The sequence below is a fragment of the Aulonocara stuartgranti genome (assembly GCF_965226115.1).
Source record: "Aulonocara stuartgranti genome assembly, chromosome: 8".
NCBI lineage: Eukaryota > Metazoa > Chordata > Actinopteri > Cichliformes > Cichlidae > Aulonocara > Aulonocara stuartgranti.
Genome location: NC_138959.1, coordinates 23364676 through 23379327, shown reverse-complemented (window position 1 = coordinate 23379327; position 14652 = coordinate 23364676). Strand labels below are relative to the sequence as shown.

At 44.7% G+C, this 14652-nt stretch overlaps 1 protein-coding gene across 4 annotated transcripts in view; it reads left to right on the top strand.

Annotated features, from left to right (window-relative positions):
* cacna1g (calcium channel, voltage-dependent, T type, alpha 1G subunit) overlaps positions 1-5113 on the top strand; it is a 214964-nt gene extending 209851 nt beyond the window's left edge. For all 4 annotated transcript variants that reach the window (XM_082543656.1, XM_082543655.1, XM_082543657.1 and 1 more), the window contains one exon: positions 3375-5113. In XM_082543656.1, the coding sequence (XP_082399782.1) occupies positions 3375-4388 (1014 nt within the window). In that variant the 3' untranslated portion in view covers positions 4389-5113. The remainder of the gene's footprint in view (positions 1-3374) is intronic.
* Positions 5114-14652: the final 9539 nt, after the last annotated feature.

The window sequence follows — 14652 nt, the reverse complement described above, 5'->3', positions numbered from 1 at the left end:
CATATTCGAGCTGACCCAATTCAACACTGTTAGATTCAAGCACCCTGCTATCAATGCCCTCTCCCAAGTCTGTGAGAGATGAAGAAAAAGTCATGAGTTCATCGGGACATTTTAGCAACCACTGTGCTTATTGACCTTTCCACTACTGTTTTCCCTCAGCCTGCTGGCCTCACACCCTGTACATGGTTCTGAATAGAGATAAGGGTCACAATTGGTTGCAAACTCTTCGTGAAACTGCAGTGCTGACGGCTAACAGGGTTTTGTATGAATGGTCAAAGGTTAGATGGTCATTTGGTCTGGCTCGGAGCTCACCGTTTCAGCCAGCGGTCAATCAGTCCATAAAAAACCCCAAAATATAACAAAACAATAATCAAAACAATAAAATACTATACACTTTTCCCAGCTACCTTCGTTCTTTAAAATATTATTCACATATGTGTTTAGCTATATTGTTCGAAACCTTATTAATGGACTGAGTTATTAGTTGAATTAGTGAAAATATATGCCTTAAAATTCAGGGTAAATTATTCAGATGAATGTAATGTGCCGAAACATCTACCTGGGTCATCTTTCTCTAAATCTACTACTACTAATAATAATAATAATAATGGATTGCATTTATATAGCACTTTTCGGGACTCCTCAAAGCGCTTTACAATTCCACTATTCATTCACTCTCACATTCACACACTGGTGAAGGCAAGCTACAGTTGTAGCCACAGCTGCCCTGGGGCAGACTGACAGAGGTGAGGCTGCCATATCGCGCCATCGGCCCCTCTGGCCAACACCAGTAGGCGGTAGGTGAAGTGTCTTGCCCAAGGACACAACGACCGAGACTGCTAGATCTTTGCATGATACAACGAGCATAATAATCTTTATTTGTAGTATACTGGAATGAGACATGTTAGATCAGGGGTGTCAAACTCCAGTCCTCGGGCTGGTATCCTGCTTGTTTTTGAGATATCCCTGCTCTACCTGCTGCTGATTACCTGGATCAGGTGTGCTTTGCCAGTAAGAAGCTACCAGGGCAGGTTAGTTGGAAAACAAGCAGGACAGCAGCCTTCGAGGCCTAGAGTTCGACACCTGTGTGTTAGATTGTCTGCCTATAAAGGAGTCCTCCAATTAACTCTGCCTGTCACAAACATACAGAGCTGTGTGCCTGAGGCTACGTCCACACGAATGCGTTTTTGTTTGAAAACGCATTGTTTTCTCTCCATTTTGGCCTCCTGTCCACACTGAGTCTGCGTTTTCCCCCGAAGGAAAACACAGCGTTTTCAAAACGCTCTCGAAAACAAATACATTTGAAGACAGTGCTTTCGCGTCACAGTGTGGACAGCGAAAACGGAGACTTTCGAAAACGATGACGCATTTTAGTCATGTGATGCAGTCATGTGACCAATTAAAGAAAGATAGCGGAGGGCATTATACAGCAGTTTTTTTGTTTGCTCTCAATTTTGACAGCCCTATTAAAGATTAATATCAGTTTGTACATGCTTCAGTTAGCTTTTCTTCAAATTCTTCAATTTCACTTCGCTTTTGCAACTTTGTACTTTTGTGTTACTCGCAGCAACAACTCCACCTCATTGTTAGTCCATTTAAAAAACGCGGTGCTTTTCCTCGCCATTTTGCCGTGACGTTTCAACGAGCCCGAAAGTAAATAAACGGCAGACAAAAATGAGCCAGGCCGAATCTTCTTGCGTTTTACGCATGCGCAGTACTGGAACGTAAGCGTTTTCGGCCGTTTCAATGTGGATGCACAACGACGATAACGCCATTTTCAAATCTATCCGGGTTAGTGTGGACGTAGCCTGAGATGACCATATTAGGAATATCCCGTCTTTGTGCCATCACGCTGATCTGGAAGTAGAAAAAATAGTCGAAAACATAAACACTGAAATAATTGCTTGTACTTAACACTTTTTTGTTTCTTAGTTTAAAGAATAAAATTACCTACTTAAAAATTGCAACAGTTTTGGCTGCGTATTGGACTCCAAGCTATTTATGATGTTGTGGCAATTTTTAAGTATTGTAAGATTTCTATGTCTCACATTATGATTTGTCATAAAAGTAGTCCTTTTGCAGTTTGCTATGGTGGCCCTGCAACTTGGGAAAACACCAGCCAATGCTGCAAAAGCACGCAAAACAAAATGTAAATAGAAAAAAAACAACACACAATGGAAGTTGAATAAAACACAACAGAAGTGCCACAAAAGCTCACAAAAAACAAACAAATAAACCCCAAAAGCACAGAACAAAACTCCCAAACTAAAACTAAAAAAACAAAATGGAAGTGTTTCTTCGGTGACAATAAGGTGACAAAACAGTTGCAGAACTGCAACCTCTAACATACATGGCAGATGGTCGCCCCTCCCTGAGCCTGGTTGTGCCGGAGGTTTCTTCCTGTTAAAAGGGAGTTTTGCCTTCCCACTGTCACCAAGTGCTCACTGAAAGGCGATTTGATTGTTGGGGTTTTCTTTGTCTCACTTTAGTGTCTTTACCTTACAGTATAAAGTTCCTTGTGGCAACTGCTGTTGTGATTTGGTACTATATAAATAAATGAATTGCAGAAGTACCAAGCTAACAGTAAATGGCTAACAGCAAACATGTAGCTACAGTATTATATGAATCACATGATTAAAAGACATATTACCTCACATCTTTATCTCCCTCACGATGCTGAAGATTTCTTTGCGTCGTGTAAACGCGTCTCAGTGCGATCCTTCACGTGTTTTGGTTTCTGGCTTTTTGCAGCGTTTTAAATTTACCGGTTTCCTTAAGTTGCAGTGTGTTTGACCTCCCAAGGCAACCATAATTTTCTCATTATTTTGCATGAAAAAAATGCAAAAAGGTTTACTTTCAAAATTAAATCAGATAGTAGGGTCTTTACCTTACATTATGAAGTGCCTCTCAATAAAACTGAATTGAATTAAAATGAATTGAACTGAAGAATGAGACATAAATCTTACAATGCCTACGTGACACAAATATTTACTACGTTTTTTTGGCTTCTTTTTTAAACGTCAGAGCACAGAGTAACTTTAAACCTTCAACACATGAATGTGAAAGCACAGAAAGTATCCGCTAATGTCAGATGTTTCTTACCCAAGTTACTCTTGAGAAATCTTAATCTGAAATATTGGCATTGAGCAACATCATCTTACAATTATCACAATAATGTTTCTTAGAAAACTAAAATAGTACACAGAGGACTGTGACAGTGAGCTGGTCAGACTGTGAACTTTGACCCAAACTGCTGCTTCTCACCCTCATCATCTATCACTAACCAATCTCCCCCCTCTCATCCCCCTTCCCCCTCCCGACCTTCCTCTCATTGCACATTTACTTTAATTCCCCTCCCCCCACCCGTTCTCCAGGTTGCAGTGTCTACTGATTCTCAGGAGGCCCTTTGTACCGACGTAGGGGAAAGCAGTGAAGGACTCGTGAATGTGGCCTCTCTTGGCCTCCCTCCATCCCCTATCCCCTCCATCTCCTCTACCTCTCCCTCTCCCTACCATCATCATCAACACCCTACTCCTCAACAACCAGCTCTGTGCCTGGTCCCTGCCACACCGGGCGCCTCCCCTAAACCATCACGTCCCAGCACAGTGCACACCCAGCACCACGACCAGCATTGCCTCGCCTCCTACTCCCCCTGCCCTTCGCCTCCCCCTCCCATACCCGCCAGGCCACCCCAGCAGGAGGTGTCAGAGGATCGGGAAGTGTCCCTCATTAACCAGGTGGTGTTGGCCGGCAGCGATGACATCACGGCCGAGGACAGCAGCAGCAGCGGCGGGAACGAGGGTTACGGCAGCTACGCGGGCTGCCAGGAAAGTCGGAGTCCATGTTTGAGGCAGCTGAAGAGGTTCCACAGCGCTGACACGCAGGGCCGCAACGCCCTCCTGCCCCGCCCCCGCCCTTACTCCTGGCTGGACGACCCACGGCGCCACTCTGTGGAAGTCTGCTCTCCGGTTGATTCCAGCCCCCAGTGCAGCACCAACTCCACCTCCTCCGGCTTTGTGTCTCGGGCCGACAGCCTGCAGATTCAAAGCCAGATCCCCGCTCAGACCTCCCCCCGCCGCAAGAAGAAAATGAGCCCACCCTGTATATCTGTGGACCCCCCTGAGGGACTGGAACCCCAGTCTGGCCTCTACCCATGCCTGGGTGGGCTCGGTGGCATGGGACTGACTGGGTTAGGGATGCCCCCTCCCCTACCCAACCGGGACACCTACCTGAGGAGGAGAGCACCCTCCAGTGACTCCAAGGACTCCTTTGACCTGGCAGTCGGAGAGGGTTCAGGACAGGACGGAGGTTCACCGAACCCCAACACCAACTCCAAGTTATTAACTCTTCCCAGCTTCTCCTTTGAGAAAACAAGCTCTGAGCACTGAACACCAATACTCGAATACACACACACGCGCACACACACACACACAGCCGGACGAACCCTCCACACACATAAACACACGATGCACTCTGTGTGTCTGTGATGGTGATAGTTCTAGTAATAATGCTGTAGAAAGTAATAATGGTAAAACTACAACAAACAGTAAAAACATCCTTGGTTTCATAAGGAGTACAGTACTGTAGTAGTGTGACCATCCCTTGTCTTTGTATTGTTACTGCCAAAACAGCCAGAGAAGAAGAGAACGACAAATATTTCTCTGGCTGCAGCTTGACCCCATAACCCCTGGAGTGACATCAGCGCCTGGGTTATTAGCGCCCACTGCGGTCGCCATATGAACTGCCTGGTGTTAATACAGAGCGGACCTGGTCAGTGGAGGTACAAAGCAATATTTAGAGACACTATTTTCTTAAATTATTGGCCCATAGTGTTTGTACAGGATGTTGTTTTTAATTTCATTTAACTGTTATTTTCATGTCTTTTTGTGATTTTCTTTCTTTTTTTTATTTTTTTGTTTTTTGTTTGGTCAACAATGGTTTGTCTTTGTCTTTCTTTTTCACTGTAGGATATTTCTAGCTTTCTTGGTTTACTAAGGAAAGTGAACGTTTTTCAAAGTGGTGAAAACCAGTATTTGTAGGAATAATATATAAATATATATATAAAAAAAAACAAAAAACAAGTCATTAAACTGAGCTTGGATTTTTAAGCACACGCAGACCTTGGTGGTTTGATTGTTGGACGATAACCTGATTGCTTGTTTCTTTCATGTGTTCCTGACAGCTCCAAAGCCTTTTAGACAGAATGACTGATGAACAGTCTGAGAAAAACAGCCATGTCAATTCTTCTCACATTTCATGGCCACTCACCCCAGATTCAGCATTCTTAGTCCGCACAAAAAAAATTCTCATGATATCTTAGGTAAGTACAAAGGTAATACACCGCAAGAATGATTGATTGATAGTTTAACTGATATGGAAATGGCTGCATTCTAAACATACTGCATACACAACAGTGACGTCTAAGCTGTATTTCTGCTTCTATATGTTGTGGCACAAGTTCTATGGCAATGATTGTACAATCTGAAGCTACACCGGGACCTCTTCAGCAATGTAAGTACAAGTTAGAGCTACAGTGGAGAAACAGAATCTGCCAGCCATCTTCAACGTCTGCCAGAATGTTGGGGTTGTCTTCGCTGGAGTGAGTGGATGGCTACAAAATCCAGTCAGTCATAAGACAACAGAGTGTTGATTAGCAGTTCATAAATTTATTCCTATACAACGCTTCATTTTTCAGAACTTTGCTTCAAAGTGGACAGACTTATATTTTTTTAAAGTGTTCTTGAGCTTAATTTTTCAGTAATGCGGTAAAAGCATACCTGGACAGAAAAACACGCAATGGGATACAACCATTCATGGATTGGTCTCCCCAAAGCTCAGACCTCAACATTACTGAAGCAGTGTGGGATCATCTTGACAGGGAACAATACAAAAGGCAGCCAAGAAGAGCTTTTAATGTCTTCTGAGAAGCCTGAAGAAATTACAGGAAAGCTGCCTGAGAAAGTTCACTCTGTAGTAAAGATTAAAGGTGCTCATACGGTATCAAATATTGATTCTCAAGCTCGAACTCTACAATAATGTACTTCCTTGTTTTCATGATTTCATTAAATTCCTGAACCTGTTTCCCATGTTTCCGGAAAACGATTAAGAAACGAAAGGTGGCTTAAAATTTTTTGTAGCCACTGTGTTAGATTACGCATTTTTGCTGCCATGATGTGGTTTATGAAGCATAAAATCATCATTTGTGGTGTAAGAAACTAATGAGGTAAGATAATTTCACTAACCAATTGGCTTCATCGGGTGAGGGCCTCCAGCTCGCACTGGAACGGTTCGCAGCCGAGTGTGAAGCAGCGGGAATGAGGATCAGCACCTCCAAATCTGAGGCCATGGTTCTCAGCCGGAAAAGGGTGGAGTGCCCACTCCGGGTCGGGGATGAGTTCCTGCCCCAAGTGGAGGAGTTCAAGTATCTCGGGGTCTTGTTCGCGAGTGATGGGAGAAGGGAGCCGGAGATCGACAGACGGATTGGGGCTGCAGCTGCAGTAATGCGGACGCTGCACCGGTCCGTCGTGGTGAAGAGGGAGCTGAGTGTAAAAGCGAAGCTCTCAATTTACCGGTCGATCTACGTCCTACCCTCACCTATGGCCACGAGCTGTGGGTAGTGACCGAAAGAACGAGATCGCGGATACAAGCGGCAGAAATGAGCTTCCTCCGAAGGGTGGCTGGCCTCTCCCTTAGAGATAGGGTGAGAAGTTCAGCCATCCGGGCGGGGGCTCAGAGTAGAGCCGCTGCTGCTCCACATCGAAAGGAGCCAGCTGAGGTGGTTCGGGCATCTGACAAGGATGCCCCCTGGGCGCCTCCTGGGTGAGGTGTTCCAGGCATGTCCCACCGGGAGGAGACCCCAGGGCAGACCCAGGACACGCTGGAGAGATTATATCTCTCGGCTGGCCTGGGAACGCCTTGGTGTTCCCCCGGATAAGCTGGAGGAGGTGGCTGGGGAGAGGGAGGTCTGGGCCTCTTTGCTTAGGCTGCTGCCCCCACGACCTGGCCTCGGATAAAGCGGATGAAGATGGATGGAAAAATGGAAGCACAGAAAAAAGTTTTGCCACCAAAATAACATGCACTGGTTTGCAGCCTACTTTTTACTGTTATTTATATCTTTGTTACTAGCAGCCAGTGCAGTATAAGCATATCGAGACAGAAAAACATTATCAGTCATTGATTGGCCTCCCTACAGCCTGGACCTCAATAATATGTGTTGCAGCATTTTGGTATCAAAATGGCATCATTTTGACAAAGAACAGAATAAAATGCAGTCAATAGCCAAAAAAGAGCTTTGAATGTTCTTTAAGACAACTGGAAAAGTATTCCTGATAACTGCATAAAGACATTACAAAAAAGCTTGCAGTTTGCATTGTACTATTAATATCTATGCCTACTTAGAACCCGAGGACAATATGAAAACCTATACAGCAGTGATTTGACAGTTTAAAGACAGCCATGCCTTAAGCACACTGCTTTATCATCTGTTTTCAATACAGCATGAATATTATGCTGAGAGACCACAAACCCTGCTGGAAAATGTTTACTAAAGCAATGCAGGGACTTATGCATTACCTTAACTTTTCAGAACCAGAGGCCATGTCCATCTTTTATATTCAGTCTTTATAAGTCTAAGCTACTTAAGTGGAACTCCACTTATAAAAGTATGTTCGCAACACACTGTAAAAGTGAAGGGAAACTTTGGGAAATATAGTTAAGGAGAACTACTCTGATGATATATGTCAAAGAACCTGTGTAAAGGTCTCAAAGAATATTACAAATGATTAATAGGTGTGTAAAAACCTTTATGAGGCGACATATATCTGCTCTGTTTCTCTGTCACCTCATTCTTTGCTAGCTCATTTATAGTACTGCTCCTTTCTCACAGAAAGTGGAACTGATTGTGGAGACATTTAATCTTGAAGGCTACATCTTTTTATTCTACATCTTAGATTATGCCTCCTATTTCACTTTGAAAAGTCTGTTACACGAGTAAATGTGTAAACCACCGATTTGAAAATGAAAATAGGGTGTGGGGCGGAAAAGAAGCTCGATAGCCCACTCATCTCTGTGTACAGCTAGAGAATCAAGGCTACATTATCCAATAAATAAATAAAGCAATCCTCTCCATCTCATTCCAGCAACACCACAGGTGCCAAGGGCAAACCACTGGCACCTGTGGTGTTGCTGTCGAGTGGTGTCTGTGTGCCTTTTTCATGGCCAGTTCTTTTCCTGGCTCTGGCTCTATCTTTACATGCTGTCTATTTTTACCTAGCTGACTTGCATGTTAGAAGCTTCAAATTCACCTGTCAATCCATGTAGTAACGCAATATCAACAGATATAGCAAAACCTGTTTTAGTTGTATAAAGTAATTAGCAATAGAGAGATGTGGCCCTCTTGCTCTCTGTCATCAACTATCCTGTCTTTAAGTGATGATATTTGAACCCTGCTTCTGGGTCCAAACTATTCTGCCTATATTACGGCTGTTGTGTTTTTACATGTTTTAATGCTTTGTATCTTGATCTATTTAATCACGAACAAGCCCCTAAAAACAGTCAGTGATCACTGTCGGCCTCACTCAGTTTTTATTACCACTATTCATTTCAAAGCTCAGTTTTTAAAACCTTACAATGTAACTACAGCCCAGCCCATGCAGCAGTATATTAATGACTAACCTCGTATTGTGGATTATCTCAGTTATTTTCCTGCTGAAGTTTGGTCCGTTTATAGCATCCTGCCATGTGATTGCATTTGTGTCGGGAACCCTCACGTAAACGTTTATCGAGTAGAAAAAAGTTAGCATTCACTCTCCAGCTTCACTGTGTATGCTAACATAGCTGTGTCGCTAGCCACCACGTAGCACATCATTATATATCAGCTACCCCAACATCAGTAACACTACAAACGTCACTGTTTAGTCTTCTGTCTTCGTTTATGTTGGAAGTGATCGCAGAGCTATATCCCTCAATCAGAACATGGTATATTATGTTTGAGTGGAAACTAGCAAGATAACTCCCTGCTAACTTCGAACGCTGTTAAATTTTATAAATTCTGTTTTCATGGATGCCTGGATGTTAAACTTAATTGTTACACCTGTTAGAGTAGCCACCATTTTATTAAAGATGAAACAGACAGACAGTTTGTAACTCTTAGTGATGCCACAGTGTTTGTTTGACTTTGGGACCTGAAGCAAAATTTAGACTGCTAATGACGTCAGACTTATAGACTAGATACTCTGTTTTAATGGTTTAATATCTAGAATGCGTATAGACTGTGAGAGACCCCCTCACAGAACAGAGCAGACAGTGGTGCCATTGGAGCCAGTATTGGTAATGTCAGAAATTACATGAATACCATAACATTACAGAAGCTTTGGTGGAGCTGGGTTGTGAAGCGGCTTGCAGAGGTAGCAACAACAGTACAGTGAAAAGCACAGTCCATGTCTTTTCTGTCCTTCTGTCTCCATCCCTTTACCTCCAACCGGTCGTGGCAGATGGCTGCTTCTCCCTGAGCCTGGTTCTGCTGGAGTTTATTCTTCCCCCAAGTAATCAAGTGATTGTTGAAGTTCTCCTTTTATTTTTGCAGGGTCTTTACCTTTATCTTTATCAGTACAACTGTTCCAATTTGGCACTATATAAATAAAACTGAATCAATTCGAATTCTGCTATTTGGATGTTCAGAAGGGAACAAGAACTAACACAAAGTGTCTGTGAAGGTTCTCAGTCATCCAGGTCATCGTAGTCAAAGGAGCTTGCAAAGAAAAGCGTCTGGACTTCTTTAAGTTGCTTGAAGACGTTTCACCTCTCATCCGAGAAGCTTCTTCAGTTCTAAGGTCAAATGACAAAAACTGGTTCACCCGAAAGACAAAACTCCAAAACACAGACTCAACAATGTGGTGTATGCTGTGCAGTGCAGTGAGGAATGCCCAGACCTCTACATTGGAGAGACCAAACAGCCACTTCACAAGCACATGGCACAACATAGAAGAGCCACCTCCACAGGACAAGACTCAGCAGTCATCTGCATTTTAAGGACAAAGGTCACTCTTTCGAGGATGCCAATGTTCACATTTTGGACAGAGAGGACAGATGGTTTGAAAGAGGAGTGAAAGAAGCCATCTATGTCCACTGTGAGCGACCATCTTTGAACAGAGGTGGTGGTTTACGACACAAACTGTCTGCCATCTATAATCCAGTTTTGAGTTCCCTCCCCAGACGCCTTAACGCCCACTCACATCCTGGGCCATCTGACCTCAGGAATTTGCATGGTGGGGCCAGGTTTCACAATGAGCTCACCCGTAACTCTGGCTGATTGGGACCCACACCCAGTTTCACACCTTGGCTCAGGCGATTAGAGGATCATCAGGGGGTCCTTTTGTCCCTCTGTGGGGGGTTACTCCCACTAGGTTTAAATGTGGGACTCCCCACCATTTGACCTTAGAACTGTAGAAGCTTCTCGGATGAGAGGTGAAACGTCTTCAAGCAACTTAAAGAAGTCCAGACGCTCTTCTTTGCAAGCTCCTTTGACAACTAACACATAGGTTAATTGTCATTCACCCATTATACATATTGCACATTTCATTAAAACTGCTAGCAGTTAAGCTGTATTGTGGGTAATGTTGTCTTGCAGTCCTGTTGCATCAGTTTTAAAATTGTTTTATTTTAATCTGTTCATGAGGGTATAATCACATCTACAGTTCGTTTGCTCTGGTGCCAATCAGCTGATGAGTTTGTAAACTTGTAGCTTTACCTCATGATTTGATTTCTTATCAAACTGAGAAAAATCCAAGTAAACTACAAACCGTTTGAGAAATTTCAGTTCATTTACTGGACAGATGTGTCTGCGGCATGACCAATAAAAGTAAATGTCCAGTATTCTGGATTATTGGAGAACATGTAGAATTTATATTCATTCCACAGCTAGTTGCCCACCCACACAGACCTTTTCACAACCTATTGTAACTTGCTGCATCCCAGAATACAAAACGTATGTGGATACAGGAAGTGTTTTAGGTCAAACTTGCAACATAGACACGGTAGTTCATTTGAGGTGGGATCACGTTCACACTGTAAACAAAACGCTCCGGAGTTCATTTGGAACCACACCGAAACCGCCTCTTCCAAATTGGTCTCAGTGCGGTTGTTTTGGTCCGCACTCGAGTTCGATTACCGTGAGGGGGAAAACAAACCAGCGTTCAATATAAACTGACGAAACACAGCAGGTGTGAAAAGATCCCTTCCAGTGTGACAGTGTGACTGTTTTACTGCAGGATGTCTGCTCTGACAGGTGAAATCCAACACTCCAACTGTAAGTCAGGTGGCGATTAATGAAGGCTAAAGACACTTTAGATTTCTAGGTTTTTAACACCTTTGTTTTCAGTCGCTATCAGCTACAAATTAACGAGCTCAAGCAGAGTATCAGATCAGTGATAAGAAAGACAGGGAATGTCTCAAAGGCTGTGGCAGTACATGCCATTCCATGTACAACCTTCATTTTGTTTAAATGAATTTATGACTTTCTCTTTTCATAATTTACAAGTATTATAATAAATTGTATGATCACGAGGCACTGAGAAATGTAACATAGAGCTCAAGCTATATATGATATAACAAAAGTGTTGTGACAATAACTCAAAAAATGATTGTTCACCCTCAATAAACATGAAGCAATAATGTTTAATCGAATGCAACTGAAAAATCTAAAAGGTTTATTTATTCAAATATTCAATCATTAAGGAAAATGGGGATTTTATTTAACCAGATTCCATTAAATGTGAGATTCTACATTGTCCTTTTGTTAGAAAATTACATGGAAAATTTACATGTAAGTAAATGAGTTAAAAACAAGATTTTCGGCAGAATTTTCTTTTCTTTTTTGTGATTTAAATGCAACTATAGCCCCAAATATCCAATCTAATATTAGCACAGCCAGCTAACAGGGAGATAGATTCCAGCACAAACGTGAATTGGGTTGAATGTATTTCACGAACCACTGAAGCATCACTATACACGATTTCTCCTCTTACAGGTTGAAATTAGATGCAGGCAACATGCATCAACGTTCACGATACACCGACATTGCCAAGGGTATCGTGTCAAATTCTAATGAAATCATTCAAAGATATTTAGGAAAAAATATGACTTATCATTTCTTTTTCATGGTAATCTGGGTAAAATAAGCATTATCAGCTTTAGAGCAGAGCTATTTACATAAGAATAAACCACATTCAGAAATTAGTGGCCTCGGGGGCTTGGGTCCTGGTTGGTGTGTTGCCGGGGTTGTGGGCGGGTGGGTGCATGGGGGCCCGGCCCTGGAGCAGGGTGCCGCCGGTGCGTCGAGCCGCCTGGGGGGCTCTTCAACTGGTGGGGGGGATGGTCACATCTTGCAGGAGCTTTCTTCTCTTCAGGAACTCTCTGCAGGAGGGGGAGATACAGGAGAGGTGGAGGAAGATCTCAGCCTGGGCGTTTACCGTCTTATGTAGTCTGGAAGATGTGTGGATGGTGGGGTGGGTGCAGTTTTCTCTGTGGTGGGGTTGGGTGGACTGTCCAGGGCTCTGTGGAGCCGGAGGGCGCTACTGCACTGGGCCCCGGTCTGATGGGCCTGGGCCCCCCTTCCCTGGCGGGTCGCGGAGGGTGGGAGTGCCTACTGGGGTCAGCGGGGGAGCTGGCCCCAGGGAGGGGTTACCTGCCCCTCCCTTCCTTCCCTCCCCATCTCCAGCTGCCTCCCTCTTCCCGCTCCTCCACAACCACCCACACATGCAGGGCCTTGGAGTGGGGGTATGTCACCAGGGTGCAGAGGAGGCTACCCCCCCCCGTCCCCTTCTGGCTGCCTCTGCCTCAATTTTATCCCACAATTTAGACATTCACATTATTCACACTCTCATTACACATACATATAGGATCTTGGGGGTGGGCACAATCACGGAGTCCAAATTACCATCAGGGTGTATACCTCACCCCTGACGTCGTTGCCCACCTCTCAATTTTAAATACACTTAGTCATTGAGGGCTAGCAGGAGGGACTATGCGCTTACCTGCTGCTCCTTGGCAGGTAGCTCCATGCCCTCCTGGGTTTTAATTGCACCTTAGAACACATATGCATCAACACTACAATGAGCGGGTGGAGGGAGGTTTGGAGTCTTCTCCCACCCCCATTCTCTGCGGCCTGCTGGAGCGGGAGGGCTAGTAGGAGGAGTTGGCCGTCCGACTGCGGTCTGGGGTGTGGGGCCTCCCTGCTGCTGCGGAGTCGGGGTGGTCTGCCTCTCCCCACCGCAGGGAAAAGGGTAACACCACCTGGGTCTGGGTGCAATTCCCCCCTCCAGGGGCAAGGGTACCTAGACCCGGTTTGTAGAGTACGCTTGGGGAGTGTGATTGTGTGTACAGCGTCTCTTTATGTCTGTCTCCACGTTGGTTGAGTGTGGAGTGAGTGCATATGAGAGCATGAGGGTGGGAATGGATGTTTGTGTCTGTGTGTGCCTGTATGTCTGTGTCTATATGTCAGGTTGGGTATCAGACGCCACCTCTCTGGGGACACCTCAGGCCCTCCAAGGTTTGGAGGCCTATCTCCACCCACCACCACTTCCCCTGCCGGTGGCGGACTCCCTCAGGTGTCGGTGTGTTGGTGGTGCTTTGTGTCTGGGGGTGGGCGTCCGGGTACACACCGGCTCACTCCTTGGCGGCCGCTTGTCGGGGCCTGGGGCCTGGGGCTCGCTCGGGCCCCTTTGGAGGTGGGGTGCCCCCGGCCTCTCGGCCTGGGGCTCGGTCACTCAGGCACAGCTGGGGGCCGGCGGAGCTCACGGGCGGGTCACTGCAACCCTCCCTGACTTCTGCTCCGCGGCTGCTGGGCGAGCCCTCATCTGGGACTCTCCTCAGCTCTTACTGGAACAGTGGCGCGGCTGCCCCTCTGTTGGTCTTCCATGGTCTCTTGTGTTCTGGGGGCCTCTGGATGTCTGGAGTTTTGATCTCCTCCATACCCGCTTCACACCCTGGAGGACGGGGCTGTGGCCCCCCCACACTCCCTAGCAGATCATTACATGGAGAAACCTTTGGAATGCAAGCATGCTGATCCACACAGGTATGCACACATGGGTATTCACAGACGCGGACTAAAGCTTTCTTGGCTGCTACCTCAAAGCACACTGTGCGCTGTCTATCTTGCGTGCTGCACAATATCGTTTATTATTTAGTAAATATTGATATCTATGACTAGCTAGTTTATTGTGATGGTGCTTTGTTTTCTCTATTATTATGTTGCTCTTTGTTGTTTGCTGTCTCCTCTGTTTGTTTTTTTTGTTTGTTTTTTTTTTTTTTCTCCATACAGGTGACCCAGGAGTTCTTTTTTTTTTTCTCTCTCTTCCCCCCCCCCTTCTCACCGTCTCTTCTCCCCTTTGGTTTTCTTTCTTTCTCTCCCCCTCTTTCTCTCATTCATTCCCCCTGTCCTATTTATTAAAAAAAAAAAAAAAAAAAAAAAAATGACAAAGGATGAACTGAAGCTCTGCCATCACGTAATGTCGCATACTGCTGTTTCTGATGTCATTTAAAAAAAAAAAAAGAAAAAAAAAAAAAGAAATTAGTGGTAATTATGAAAGCGCTAAGATCTGTGCTGAAGCAAATGGGAGCTCCTGAGGTGCTTGTGTTTAAATAATAACTGCCTTT